The 13,221-nt window shown below is 42.6% G+C and overlaps 1 protein-coding gene and 1 long non-coding RNA gene across 17 annotated transcripts in view; one reads left to right on the top strand and one right to left on the bottom strand.

Moving 5' to 3' along the window:
• The first annotated feature begins 14 nt into the window (after positions 1 to 14).
• On the top strand, positions 15 to 2,221 carry LOC138803328 (uncharacterized). The gene is made up of 2 exons (XR_011364936.1): positions 15 to 378; positions 2,104 to 2,221. It is a non-coding gene; the product is annotated as an uncharacterized lncRNA (long non-coding RNA).
• A 4,209-nt stretch (positions 2,222 to 6,430) lies between these two features.
• Lrp8 (LDL receptor related protein 8) overlaps positions 6,431 to 13,221 on the bottom strand; it is a 76,219-nt gene continuing 69,428 nt past the window's right edge. For 13 of the 16 annotated variants that reach the window (XM_069987185.1, XM_069987188.1, XM_069987190.1 and 10 more), the window contains 2 exons: positions 12,930 to 13,106; positions 6,431 to 10,836 (listed from right to left, as the gene is read on the bottom strand). In XM_069987185.1, the coding sequence (XP_069843286.1) occupies positions 10,798 to 10,836; positions 12,930 to 13,106 (216 nt within the window). In that variant the 3' untranslated portion in view covers positions 6,431 to 10,797. The remainder of the gene's footprint in view (positions 10,837 to 12,929; positions 13,107 to 13,221) is intronic. The other 3 variants (XM_069987194.1, XM_069987196.1, XM_069987202.1) reach the window with 1 other exon arrangement.

The following is a 13,221-nucleotide window of genomic DNA, read 5'->3' as shown; positions in this document are numbered from 1 at the left end:
ACGGAAGACACTGCGTCACGGGTACCATTTTTTAATTGATGGAGGCTGGAACACGCCCCCTCATCCGGGGCGGGAACAAGATTGTCACGCCCCTCTCTCTGGAGCGGGAACGGAGTTGCCACGCCCCCTCGCGTTGGGCCGGGAACCGCGTTGCCACGCCCTCTCGTCATGCTACAGGAGCAACAGTGCCGGGTCCCAGAGCCCGAGGCCGGGGCCAGGCCGCATCTTGACGGCTCCAGGTCAGGGCCCGCGCCTCAGACCCGCCGTTTATGGGCGGCCTCTGGGCGTCCATTCCCGGATCTGCAGCTTGAAGACTTTGGGCCCAATACTTGGGAGATTGCCACCGGATTCAACTGCGGTTTAAGGATACAGACTTGTGTGAGTCAGACAGGCTTTTCATGTCTGTACTTAAGTTGTCTCCACAGTCAATGGGTTGAAATGACCCAGACTCTCCAGCACACTCCCATTTATGTGTATCAAAAGTTGACTCTATTACCATAGCTAAGATATGGAACCAACCCAGATGCCCCTCAGTAGATGAATGGATCAAGAAAATGTGGTATATATACACAATGGAATTCTATGCCTCCATCAGAAAGAATGACATTGCCCCATTTGTTAGGAAATGGAAAGGCTTGGAAAAAATTATATTAAGTGAAGTAAGCCAGGCCCAAAGAAACATAGGTCCCATGGTTTCCCTTATTTGCAATAACCAGTATATGTCTGAGTCAAGCAGAAAAGGTCAGATAAGTTGATGTTAGGGGAATGAACCCCAAGATAAGTATTCAAGTGTTTTTTTTTTTCTTTCATGCAATTGTTTCTAACATATTTTTAAGATGATTTCTATGTTGCTTTGTATGTCCCTCCTCTACAGTATAACCCCTGCTTTCACTGTATTTGATGTTGGTATAACTTGTGGAGGGGAAGGCAAAAACAAATAGTTCAACTAGGGATACAGGTGGGCCCATTGCGACAATGAGATGTACAAGTCGTTATGTCGAAAAACGAACTTCACAACTTTGGTGGGGGGTCGGGGAGGATCGGGTGGTGGGAACTGGGGGGGAGTATGGGAAGGGAGGGGAAGGGGAAACAAAGAGGAGGCAAAAATACTTGATAAGAAATGTACTCATTGGGCTGGGAAGGTGGCTCAGTGGTAGAGCGTTTGCCTTGCATGCCTCAGACCCTGGGTTCGGTTCCTCAGCACCACATAAAGCAAAAAGCCAGAAGTGGTGCTGTGGCTCAAGTGGTAGAGAGCTAGCCTTGAGCTGAAGAGCTGAGAGACGAGACGGCGCCCAGGCCCAGAGTTCAGGCTCCAGGACTGGACCCCCCCCCCAAAAAAAAAAAAAAAAAAGAAATGTACTCATTATCTTGCCATTACACAGACATCCAGGTACACAGAACAAAGAAAAGATTTATTGCCAGTGAAGGGGTCAGCTAGACCCCTTCTCACAAGAGAGAAGTGCCAGCTATTGTCTGAGGTGATCTATATAACCTAGGAGGTCTGTAAGGGGCTAGAAGGGGCTAGGAGGCAGAGACCCTGATGTGGATGTGAAGACCTGTGGATGTGAAGACCAGGGGCTTCATCATGGCAGACTAGGATTTATGGCTGCTGCCCAAGTAGTAGATAAGGGGCCCTGCCTCTCACCAGACCTGAGGGTCACTCTGAGGGGATCTTACTGCCTTATATGGTGGTAGCTGGGCCAGAGCAGTGCCATCTCAAGGTAAAGGGTAGTTGGAGGCTGATTATTTACTGCCTTTACTGAATGGGCCCAGTGTTGCCTAGGAAAGGAACATGCTAAGCTGTGGAGAGGAGAAGGAGTGTGCTAAGCATGAGAAGAGGACTTATTGAGCTAACAGATGGTTAATTGGAGATGAGTTTATGGATTTTCCTGCTCCGGCTGGCTTCAAGCCACCATCATCAGATCTTTGCCTCCTGAGTAGTTAGAATTACAGGTGTGAGTCACCAAAGACTGGCTCCAAGTTAGTACTATTGAGAGGTGGTGGAACCTTTTATTGAGGTAGTGAAGGGTTTTAGCCTATGAAGATGTGACCTTAAAAGGGGCTGTTGGACCAAAGTTCTTCTTTTCTCTTTCTCCCAATTAGGTTTCTTTGACTACATGCTCTCCAGCTTGATGCATTGCTTAGGATGCACAAAACAGTGGGTAAACTGATCATGGACTGAAACCATGCTCAAAATAAATGTTTTCTTTGTAAAAGTTGAGTATTTTCTGGCCTTCCTGATCTCTAGGAAATACTGTGCATTGAAATTAAGTTGAATTATTTGATTTTGCACTGCCCGGTCATTCCATTTACCCAGCAGTTCTTAGCTGGAGACTAAAAATACTGCCACGAGGGCCTCATCTCAAACCCATGAAAACTTTCTCTGGTGAGTCAGGGTTGGGGACCACTGCCCAAGTGAAAGCACTAACATAGCTTTGCATTCGTAGGAGCTGTCTGTGTTTGAGTAGGTCAAGGACAATCAGAATCCTAACTATAAAAGACCACTTCAGCTTAGCCAAGTTCTAGCTGTGATGAGAGGGATCTAGAGACAGAGCTGAGATAATGTCATTTTTGGGACCTGGGATTCTTTTCATTGTTACTGTTCTGTGAATCAGGCCAGTAGTCCCTGATTCTCATTCCCAGTCTTCAAATTTAGTCCTTTTCTTCCTGAAAAGACATTGGTAGAATATAGAGTAGGTGTGCTGGGGAGAAAAAAAAGTCCCTGGAGATTTGGGTTAAAATAACTCCCATTTAACACCAATCATCAATAAAAACCACTTTGTACAATTATTATAAGAAAAAAATAAGCCAGAGGGTGGCTAACACCTGTAATCCTAGCTACTCAGGAGAATGAGATCTAAGGATCAAGGTTTAAACTCAGCCCAGGCAGAAAAATCCCCGAGACATTCTTATCTTCAATGAACCACTCAAAAACTGGAAGTGGAGGTGTGGCTTAAGGTAGTAGAGCACTTGAGTAAAAGAGTATAGGGACAATGCCCAGGCCCTGAGTTCAAAAACACATGAACAATAACAAGTGATTTTCTGTGACTTAGGTGAACAGATTCAACATTTTAAACCTCAGATGTCTCATTTTGAAACAAGCATCATAGGGCTGTATCTCAGTGGTAGAACACTTTCCAGCATGTAAAAGGCCCTGGATTTGAGCCCCAACACTGTAAAAATGTTAAAATGATCTTGGTTCAAAGCCAGACCAAGCAGAAAAGTCCGCATGACACTCAGAAACTAGAAGTGAGCTGAGCACCAGTGGCTCATGCCTGTAATCCTAGCTACTCAGGAAGCTGTGATCTGAGGATCACAGTTCAAAGCCAGCTCAGGCAGGAAAGTCTGTGAGACTCTTATCTCCAATTAACCACCAGAAATCCGGAAGTGGTGCTGTGGCTCAAGTGGTAGAGTGCTAGCCTTGAGCTGAAGAGTTGAGGGACAGGGCCCAGGCCCAGAGTTCAAGCCCAACGACTGACAAAAAACAAAGCCCCCCAAAATTGGAAGTGGGGCTTAGTGGTACTTGCCTCACATGCATGAAACCCTGGGTTCGATTCCTCAGTAACACATACACAGAAAAAGCCAGAAGTGGTGCTGTGGTTCAAGTAGTAGAGTGCTAGCCTGGAGCAAAGAAGCTCAGGGACAGTGCCCAGGCCCAGAGTTTAAGCATGAGGACTGGCCAAAGAAAACCAAAAACACAAAAAAACCCCCAAAAACAAAAACAAAAAACAAAACAACACAAAACCCCCCCAAACTAGAAGTGGTACTGTGGCTCACATGGTAGAGCACGAGCCTTGAGAACAAAGCAGCTCTGGGATAGTGCCCAGGGCCTGAGTTCAAGCCCTAAATCAACAACAACAAAATAAGTAGAGCAAACAGACTAGAAGTATGGCTCAAGCAGTACAACAATTGTCTAACAAGTGTGAACTTCTGAATGCAAGCCCCAAGTACCGCCTTAACTGCAGATCCCCTTCCCCAATTAAAAAAAGGATTGGAAACTAATTTTCTATTATAAGCTGCTATGAAGCCATGAGATGTCCATGTCAACTCCTGGACTGAGCCTGTTTATGTGTGTGTTCTTTGAATCATCATAAAAACATCTTTTTTTTTGTGGTACTGAAGTTTGAACTCAGCACCTCTTGCTTCCTAGTCTGGTGTTCTACCACTGAGCCATGCCTCCAGCTTTGTTATTTACTGGGTATGCAGTCAGGCAGATGCATACCTAGACTGTGATTTGTCTACTTTAGGCTTCCCATAGTTGCTGGGATCTGTTCAGCTTCTCTTCCTGAAACATCAATCCTTCTGATCTCAGCCTCCCAAGGAGCCAGAGTTACGAGTCACCAGCACCCAGTGATTATCATAACAATCTACAGATTATAATTAGCTTTAAGTGTATAGAGACATTAGGCAATTGCCACAAAGTTATTTTCCACTAGTGAAATTATAAAAAAAATTATAATGTAGAGTGGATCTGGGCATCTGTAGATGTGGTAAATAACAATAGTGCTGAGAAATGTTAAGGATACTTCACAAAGTCAGACTATAAAAGTAACCTAGATTTTCTTTTTGTTTGTTTGGTCGTGGGGCTTGAACTCTGGTCCTGGGTGCTGTACCTCAGCTCTTCAGCTCAAGGTGAGTACTCTACCACTTGACCCACAGTGCCACTTCTGGTAGATAAGTCTCACAGACTTTCCTGCTTGGGCTGGCTTTGAACTGCAATCCTCAGATCTTAGCCTCTTGATTAGGTAGAATTACAAATGTGAGCCACTGGTGTCTGGCTAACCTAGATTTTTTGATATGAAACATAACATGGTATAGTATATTTGAAAGAGTATGGTTTGAATCTTCAGTGCCTAAATACAACATTACTTACTGAGCACCTACTGTGTGTCATTTTAGGAAGACAGATCTTTATAGAGCTTGTGGAAGATGTAGTTAAGGAGCATATAAGCAATTACAATGTAGGAATGTTACCAATAGAGGAATCATAGAATACACTGGAAACGCATGGGTGGGTCACAATCAGGTCAGGGGACTAAGAAAGCTTCCTGAAGGAAATGTTCCAGATACAGGGCCCAGAATGGAGCAATTAGAATACAGACCTGACAAGGTTGCAGAATGTGCAGAGGGCTTTAAGCAAGAAAGTGGAAAGAGATGTTGGTAACATGGCCTACTCCATTTTGGAAAGATCATTTTAGCTCTTACATTGTAAGATGGATTGGAAAATGGACTGGAAGTATGAAATTGGGAGAAGTAGTTGTTAATCTATGAGAGGGGTTAAATAAGATGATGATGACTCATACTCAGATAATGGCAATGGAAACAGAAAAAATGGTTGGATCTGAGATAGATGATCACAATTTAAGGGACAGGGAAAGGAGACTAAGTTGTAGCCAGAGAGGTAGGGGCAAAACCTGTTATGGTGTCCTGGAAGCCAGAATAAAAGTGGTCCAAGAAGAGTGGCAGTGTTAAATATAATTTCCAAGTCAAAGAAAATAAGGACTCAAAGTGTGTGCAAGATTTATAATAGAGGAGGTCTGGATAACCTTGCTAAAAGCAATGTCATTGTCATGGGAGTGTCAAGGGGGAAGTTTTGGAATCCAAGTTGGCAGAAATTAGTATGGAAGCACAGTTACTAACCCAGACTGAGAGAAGAGGGGAGGCTGGGGTAGAGGCATTACCTAAATGGAGTATTCAAGGACAAATATGAGCCAGACAGAGGCAGGAAAAGAAATCCAAGCAGAGAACAATACACGTGCAATGGCTCTTTGGAACTACTCAAAATACGTGTACAGTATACTCTATTGGGTATGGTGGTGTATACCTGTAATCCCAGCACTCAGGAGACTGAGGCAGGACGATGAGTTTGAGGACAGTGTAGGCTATATGGCAAGGCCTTCTCTCAAAGAAATTAAAAGCAGCAACAACTTCCCTCCCCCCCACCAAAAACAACAACAAAAAAACTTCCATAGCATTACCCCACTTCCCATCCTCAGCTCCACCCAGACTTGAGCTCCTTCCAGCCCTAGAGTTCCCTCTTGGATAGCTGGCCAGTCCCTCTCTCTGCCCAGACCTACCTGACACCTGGATAGGGGCAGATGCCATGTTGTTCCCTCTGCAGGGGGGATATATGGCCCCTCTAATAAACCTTATAATAATCTTTCTCCTGTGCCTGCTTGTGCATTGTCCTGAGGGGGACCTCGTAATGGATCCTACCACTACCACCAACAAAAAACTGTATGGCACTGGGCAGCTACTTTTCCCATTTTTTTCATTTATAAAATGGGAATAGAAAATACTGAAAGCACTTATTTCACAGGATTGTTGCCAAGACTGAGATGATTTATGTAAAACATTTGGTATACATTAGAGACCCCATTAGTGATAGTTCACTCCCACCCCCTCATTAAAGCATCACAACAAAACAAAATTTACAGATTTTAAAAAATGAGTTTAATCTTTCTCTAGAAAGTGTACTGATTTTACAAATGTTCACATTTGGTTTTCAGTTCACCAAGATGATGTCAGCACAGCTAATGAGACACAGCACACACCCTTTTAGTCCCTTCTGCCTCTGGATGAGAAGCCAGAGGGCAGGGGCACCAAGTACAGAAGCTAAATGACAAGAACAAAAAGACCAGAAAGAGTTAATGTGGCCCAACATTCTAACATGCTTGGCTATTACATCAAAATGGTAACTGGGGGTGGGAAGAGACAAACAGAATTTCCATTTGGATACACAGAGATGAAGTTTGCAAACCAGTACTTTAGCCCCAAATTAACAATAGCTTATAAAGAGCAAAATGCTATTTTTTAAAAGAACATGGTTTGTACAGTTTTTTCTGACATTTTTGTAAAAAAGTATTAAAACCTTGTCTTATATATACTTATACAGGATTTTAAAAAATTACTGTTTTATAGCACAAATTGTTTGCAAATGCAGCTTCTGCAGATTCTTGACTGTGCACGTGGTGCATAGCCTGAAGAACTTCCTGGTTTTCTTCATATTAACTAAAATTTTGAAGCTGTGATTTTTTTGTTTTAATGTTCTAAATTCTTCAAATTTTCCAGTACCCTAAAAATATAGCATAAGAAGACTCTGATACTCTTATCTTCATGCATTTATGGGAAAGGAAATTACTTGAGACTAACTCACTGATATTCTGATAAATGTATGGCTGGAGTTTAAGGGTGATCACATTCCTGTGGGGTGTGGGTGGCTCTCTTCCATTCCCACTAGTGTCTGTGTGTCCTATGACTAGGATCCCCTCTCCAGCCTCCATGTCTTTTTAAATTTCCAGGTTTCTTTATCACACTTGAGAAAATCTAAGAGGCTTTGATAACATTGCATGCTTTTGTGAAAATCCTCTTATCCTTAGTTTTCATTAACCCTATCAAAAAAAAAATCTTTGACCCATGTATGGGAAAGTCAACACCCTTATGTGGCCTTAGGAAAACTTGAAGCCAAATAATGAATGCCAAGTGCTGTCAAGAATGCGCAAGAAACGTTTGCTTAATTAAATCAGAAAGTATTTTATAAAGTGCTTATGTTGAACCTATCATTCCATCCAGCCTCATTTCTTGCTAAGTCTGCTTAAGTCTTTTATTCCAGTTATGAACTACAGGTGGCTCCTTATAGTCCCCTTGATTCATGTCTGTCTCCCCTGCCAGAAGCAACCTGGAATTCCTTCTTAAGGTCATTTCTGTGATGACACTATTCCTCATCTCCTCTGTACCCCTGCAGTACTCTAAATGGAATCTATTCCTTTTTTCTATCCACTTGTATCTTTCTCTGAGCTTTGAAATGACAGGAAACATTTGATCTTCTTCATGTTTTTGGTGGGCCGGCACATAGCTGGCATCTAGTATATGCTTTGGGGATGAACAAACTCCTATCACACAGAGGTAAGTGGAGGGATTGGCAGTGCTTACTGCCATCAATTTCTATCCCATCTCATTCCTTTTGCCAGATGACATTACAGGTTACTTCAGTTTGTTTTATTTTATAACCATGCTCTCAAGAATAAAGTTTTTGTTTTCCTTGTTCCTGGAAAGGCCTTTTCTGCCAGTATCCTGGTAAATTCACTGGAAAAAGCCACAGGATAAAAAGAAGCCAGTTTGATACCCTGTTCAGGCAGCCCAAAGTTGCCTCAGAAGGAAAAGTATTGGGGTGGCTGATAACCTTTCTGCCTTCTTGACATTCTCTAAGCTCCCTTCCAGCTCATATAATTCTATAATAATTCTATAATCTGTTATTGGTTGTGGATACGTATACCCAGGGAACAAAAGGCAACAGACATGTAAGTATATCAAAATAAGGCTCAAAGTGGCTCCCAGTATAGAGGAAGGTAGATCTGCATCCTTAGATTTTCTCTTACTTACTGCTATACAGAGCATAGTCCTCAATTTGTTTCTTGTAGGTTTCTCCCATGGCTGCTGCTTTCATACTGCTTTTCTAGTATTTTCAGGAAATCTAGCTGTCTCTGAGTAAAGTTGTGGGTTTCATCATCACTCTGGAATTTCCGAAGCCATCATCTTACTATTTTTCGTTCCTGATCTAACTAATTTTTTTCTGCGAAGGCCAGGATCTGATTGAAGACTTAGAAACTATACATTAGCCAGTTTTATCTAATTCTCCAGGAAATTTAATATCTTTGTAGACAGAGTTATATAGATTTCAGTTTTTAACTTTCATAATTTTTCTTCAGTCCAACATAAATTTACTTTTCATCCTTTAAAGAATATTAGGAAGTAAGCTCCATAATTGTTGACTACCCCGTTCTTAAAATTCTGTTTTATGGGTTATCTAGGACAACTGCATTTCCCCTCTCAGTGGCTGTCTTGAAGCAGCACCAACACATGCATGCCCAGGCTCTGCAGCACAGTTTTCTTAGAGGTTAGGAGACCATGAGTGACACAGGTCCTAGGACCAGGACAAGGGAACACCAGTGGACTACCTGGAAAATTCAAAGGGTGTCATAAAGCTGGTGCTATCAGCCAAGCTTGCAGGAAGATGGAAATAGACATTTGCCTAAGGGTGTCAAGCTTCACTATTTTAAGGTTAGTTATATGTCCTTTGCTTCTATGGAAGCCAAACACCTGCATGTTGTACTTGACTCCAGTCTCTAGAGGGAGTAAAGAGGCAGAATAGCAGAGTTTAAAAACACACTTGGGACAAGAAAGCCGCTAGGGACTGAATTCCTTCTGGGACTGTACAGTTGCTTCCCATGATGGTCTCCTCAAAATAGTACTTCTCTCCACAGTTTCCCCTCCCCCCCACAAGGCCCAGGAAAAGCATAGAAGGTGTCCATAATGAAAAAAGAAATCTATGCATATACCCAGAGTTTTTCTTTTTATTTACAAAGCAGTAAACCAAATCCCTGCGTGAACACATGTATCCAAAATGCTCTAATATTGCGTATGCCATTTCCCCTCAAACAGGACTTTAGGTTTGGCCACTTTTCTAACTTAGCCATATCTATATGAACACATGATGGTAAGAAATCTAGTTATTACTTTAAAATGTTTCCTAAAGGAATGGTAGAGTGTGCAGGAAGGGAGAAAGAGGTATGATAAAAATCTATTCCACCATCCGTATCACCTGCACATGTCTTAGAGGTTAAGTGCCTAAGTCAGTCCCTGTAATACACTTGGGCTGTTCTGGAAATGCCTCTACTTAGCTCTGAAGTAAGGATGGTAGCCTTTAGCCTACTTCAACCCCTGAGTCCTAAAAGGAAGCTGAAGATAACTACTCAAAGAGTGAACTTCAAAACAAAGACTTGCTGAGGTTTACATGTGTTGACTTGAACTCATGAGAGTTTCTGGCTCTGTGTATCTGTACCCTGACCACAGACAAGGAAGTCCAGGTGGAAGTCATGGCAACCACAGGTAAGCTGAGAGGCTTTCGCTGGCTTCTGGGTGGTCTCAAGAATAGCTAGAGGTAAAAAGATCTGCCTCTTCTACCACACATTTGCACATATCATGGTATCTGTTTTCTAAGCCATTTTTTTTTCACCCAGAGGCTTCTTTGAAAATTAGATGCCCCTCTTGTGGATCGTTTTAAAATAAATTTCTCTTTATATATCTGAATAGCCATAGGTGTGCCTCTCCTCTACAGATTTGTCTCTCTCATATACATACACACATGAACACATACACAGAGTCTGTGTGTTGGACCAGTCATACCAAAAATAAATACTCTCACTTCTCTAAATTATTTATAGAACTAATCTTATTCTTGAAATATGTTAATAAATAATCTAAATGGGGGAGGGAGTTGAAGTGGTCTTTCTTTTTATACTTATGTTGATGGATAGCCACAAAGCATAATCATTTTATTTACAAAAAACCCCAAACCTCCCAACCTAAAAAAGTGCCCCCCAAATCAAACATCCTCTGTAAATATAGTATTTAAATGAGTAAGGTACTGTACCATCGGCCCCCGTTTGGTTATGTACATCATGTTAGTCGCTCAGCAGTAGCCATTCCATGAATTCCTCATGGGTAGTGCAACCAGTTAAAAAAGTGTATAAAACATTATACATATAAAAACTCTCACATCCTTTGGATGTTTGCAGTTCATCATAACTTTGTGGTTACCTTTCCGCAACATAAATTTAAAAAAGTTACACTCTCTCTCTCTCTCTCTCTCTCTCTCTCTCTCTCTCTCACACACACACACACACACACACACACACAGACTCATACATAGGAAGCCATCCATCCAGTCATACACCATCCAGAGAGAGCAGTGCATGAGACTGAATTCCATGAGGCACGAAGCGGGTGGTCCCATCCTCAGGGCAGTCCATCATCTTCCAGACTTAATGCCACTCGCTGGGGAGATAGATAGATCAAAGAAATCATCATTAGATCCACAGGCGGTACTCTTTTTGGATATCAACAAAGTACTAGACATACTATTACTTTACAAATACTAGCTTGATAATCTTCAAACTATACCAGATGATAAGATTTATCATACTTATTTTACAGATGAGAAAATAAGGTTCGATGGGCTTATGTGATGTTTGCTTGGGATCACACAGCAAGCAGCAGAACCAAAGTTTGAACCCAGATCTGTGTAAATCCAGAGCTGTAGCTTTTTTCATCATTCTGTTCTATCCCTTGTAAAGGAGGGTAGCAGAGATCTGAACTTTTCTCCCTTATAGGATTTCAGATTGGGTGAACTTGATTAGGCTAGCTCTGTCACATGTTAAATCCTAGGCTATCCTGTCTCCAGGATATCAATTAGGTGGATGCAATGCTGCACTCTTCCCAAACAATTAAATATAATCAGAAGGCAATGCAAGTCAACTGAATTCAGCTCCTCTCTCACCCCATTCCAACTTTCCAGTCATTGGATGCTTATTTTCCTTCTTCCAAAAACGGCTGCCCATTTGATGGGGAGCCCACTAACCCCCAAGCCAGTCTAGTCTCTCGTGGAGAGTGGATTTAATGTTTTTCCTATACTGATGTTTCTTTATATCCTTCTCATGTTCCTTGATTCTATCTTTGACTCAAGGGGACTTCTAAACAGCAAAGCCCTTGAATTCCCTTTCCTTTATCTTATTTTCTTCTCCCAATATACATCTAGATTTTCTTTAACTGATGCTGATATAATTTGTTTTTTGCCCTTTCATTTCCTAGATCTCATCCTTTGGGCAGATGCTAGTTTAATTGTCACTTTTAAAGCTCTATGAATTTGGGCTCATCACTTCACTTCCCTGAGTCTTAGTTTCATCATCTGTCAAATGGGACAAGAACTTATCTCATAGGGCTGATAGGAAACCCAATGAAATAATGCATGCCAAGTGGTTAATGTGATACCTAATACACATGGGGTCTGGAGTGTCCTAGACTACCTGACCAGCTTATACTAAGTATCTTCCATCTCTGGGTATTCATTCTACAAATGATAAAAAAAAAAAAAAAGGAATTCCACTGCTTTTCAAGTCATCTTTGGGGTTAACTGTAGTTTTTGTGAATCCACTGTCATGTTCCACCAGCACAGTACTGGGGACTGTCTTATTCTCAGCAAGCCACCCTCCCACTCTCCTCCAAGACAGATCGACAGGCCAAAGACAGAGCCAAACAGTGGTAGCAGAGCTACCTGAGAAAGGGACAGAGGAGAGGACAGGTGGTGGAGAATACTGACTTCCAGGTTATTTAGTCCATAACATAGTGGAAGGGATATGAGCCTCTCTACACCTGCAGATGGAAGTTTGAATCCTGGTTCTGGCACTTCTTGGCAGAACACTGAGAACAGTATCTCACACATAGTAGGTGCTCATGAAACCAGTGTCTCATTCTATGACTTTCACTCTGCAGCTGTTGGAGGCTTACTTCTCAGGCCTTCGATTCTTCAGGAACAACTCCCTAAGTCATTTCCTTCTCTGGAACCAGTTAACACTTTGCAGGTGCAGATTGCTTTGTAATTTACAAAGTGTTCTCTTGCATGTGCTTTCTCAGTTGAACTTTCTAAGCTCAGAAGGCAGATGAAATGGGGGTCATTCTCATTTTATAAATAAAAGTAGAGACGAGAGGTGCTGACTGGTGGAACTGACAAGTCACCTTACTCCGAGCTCAGTGCTTCTTACACTGTGTCTTCTCTAAGATGTAAAACATGTTAAAGCAACTGTGTGCCTGGACTTGCTAAAGTTAAGGAATCTCAAAGGCCAACTGCTGACCCTCCCCCACCTGCTCAACTCCCGTGTCTTCCCTTTATGAGCAGTTCTGTTTACCCCATACTTGATCTTTCTTCCACAGGACATTTCCTTGGTGTGCAACTAACCCGTGTTTATCTGCCCCAACACCCAGCTTACAGTTTACAGTCTTCAAAAACAAGTCAGCCTTCTTGGATTGGCCATACCTGACTAGGTTTAGGCCTCACTCACCAGCCCATCAGGCTCAGAGTGGCACTGCCCTACCTTGCACTTGACGACAGGCAGCTCGGAAAGAGGGTTCTTCGGGAGCTGGTGCAGCTGTGACCTTGGTTCCCCAGGCAAGACAAAAAGCTCCTTGAGGGCAGGGGCTGGGTCTTCCAGTTCTCTGGTCTCCCCAACACAGGGCTCTGCCCACAGTGGGCGATCAAAGCTGCTGATTGCCTGACAGGGGGATGGACTGGATGACCCCTGAGGTCACACTCAGCCCCCTGACTCTGCTACATAACAATGACACCTGTTCAGCTACTTCATAGTCCTTGCTCCCCCAACAGGCCAT

This window comes from Dipodomys merriami, unplaced genomic scaffold, assembly GCF_024711535.1.
Source record: "Dipodomys merriami isolate MVZ:Mamm:240054 unplaced genomic scaffold, mDipMer1.0.p SCAF_34, whole genome shotgun sequence".
NCBI lineage: Eukaryota > Metazoa > Chordata > Mammalia > Rodentia > Heteromyidae > Dipodomys > Dipodomys merriami.
Note: the sequence above shows the minus strand (reverse complement) of the source record. Positions and strands in the feature narration are given on the sequence as shown.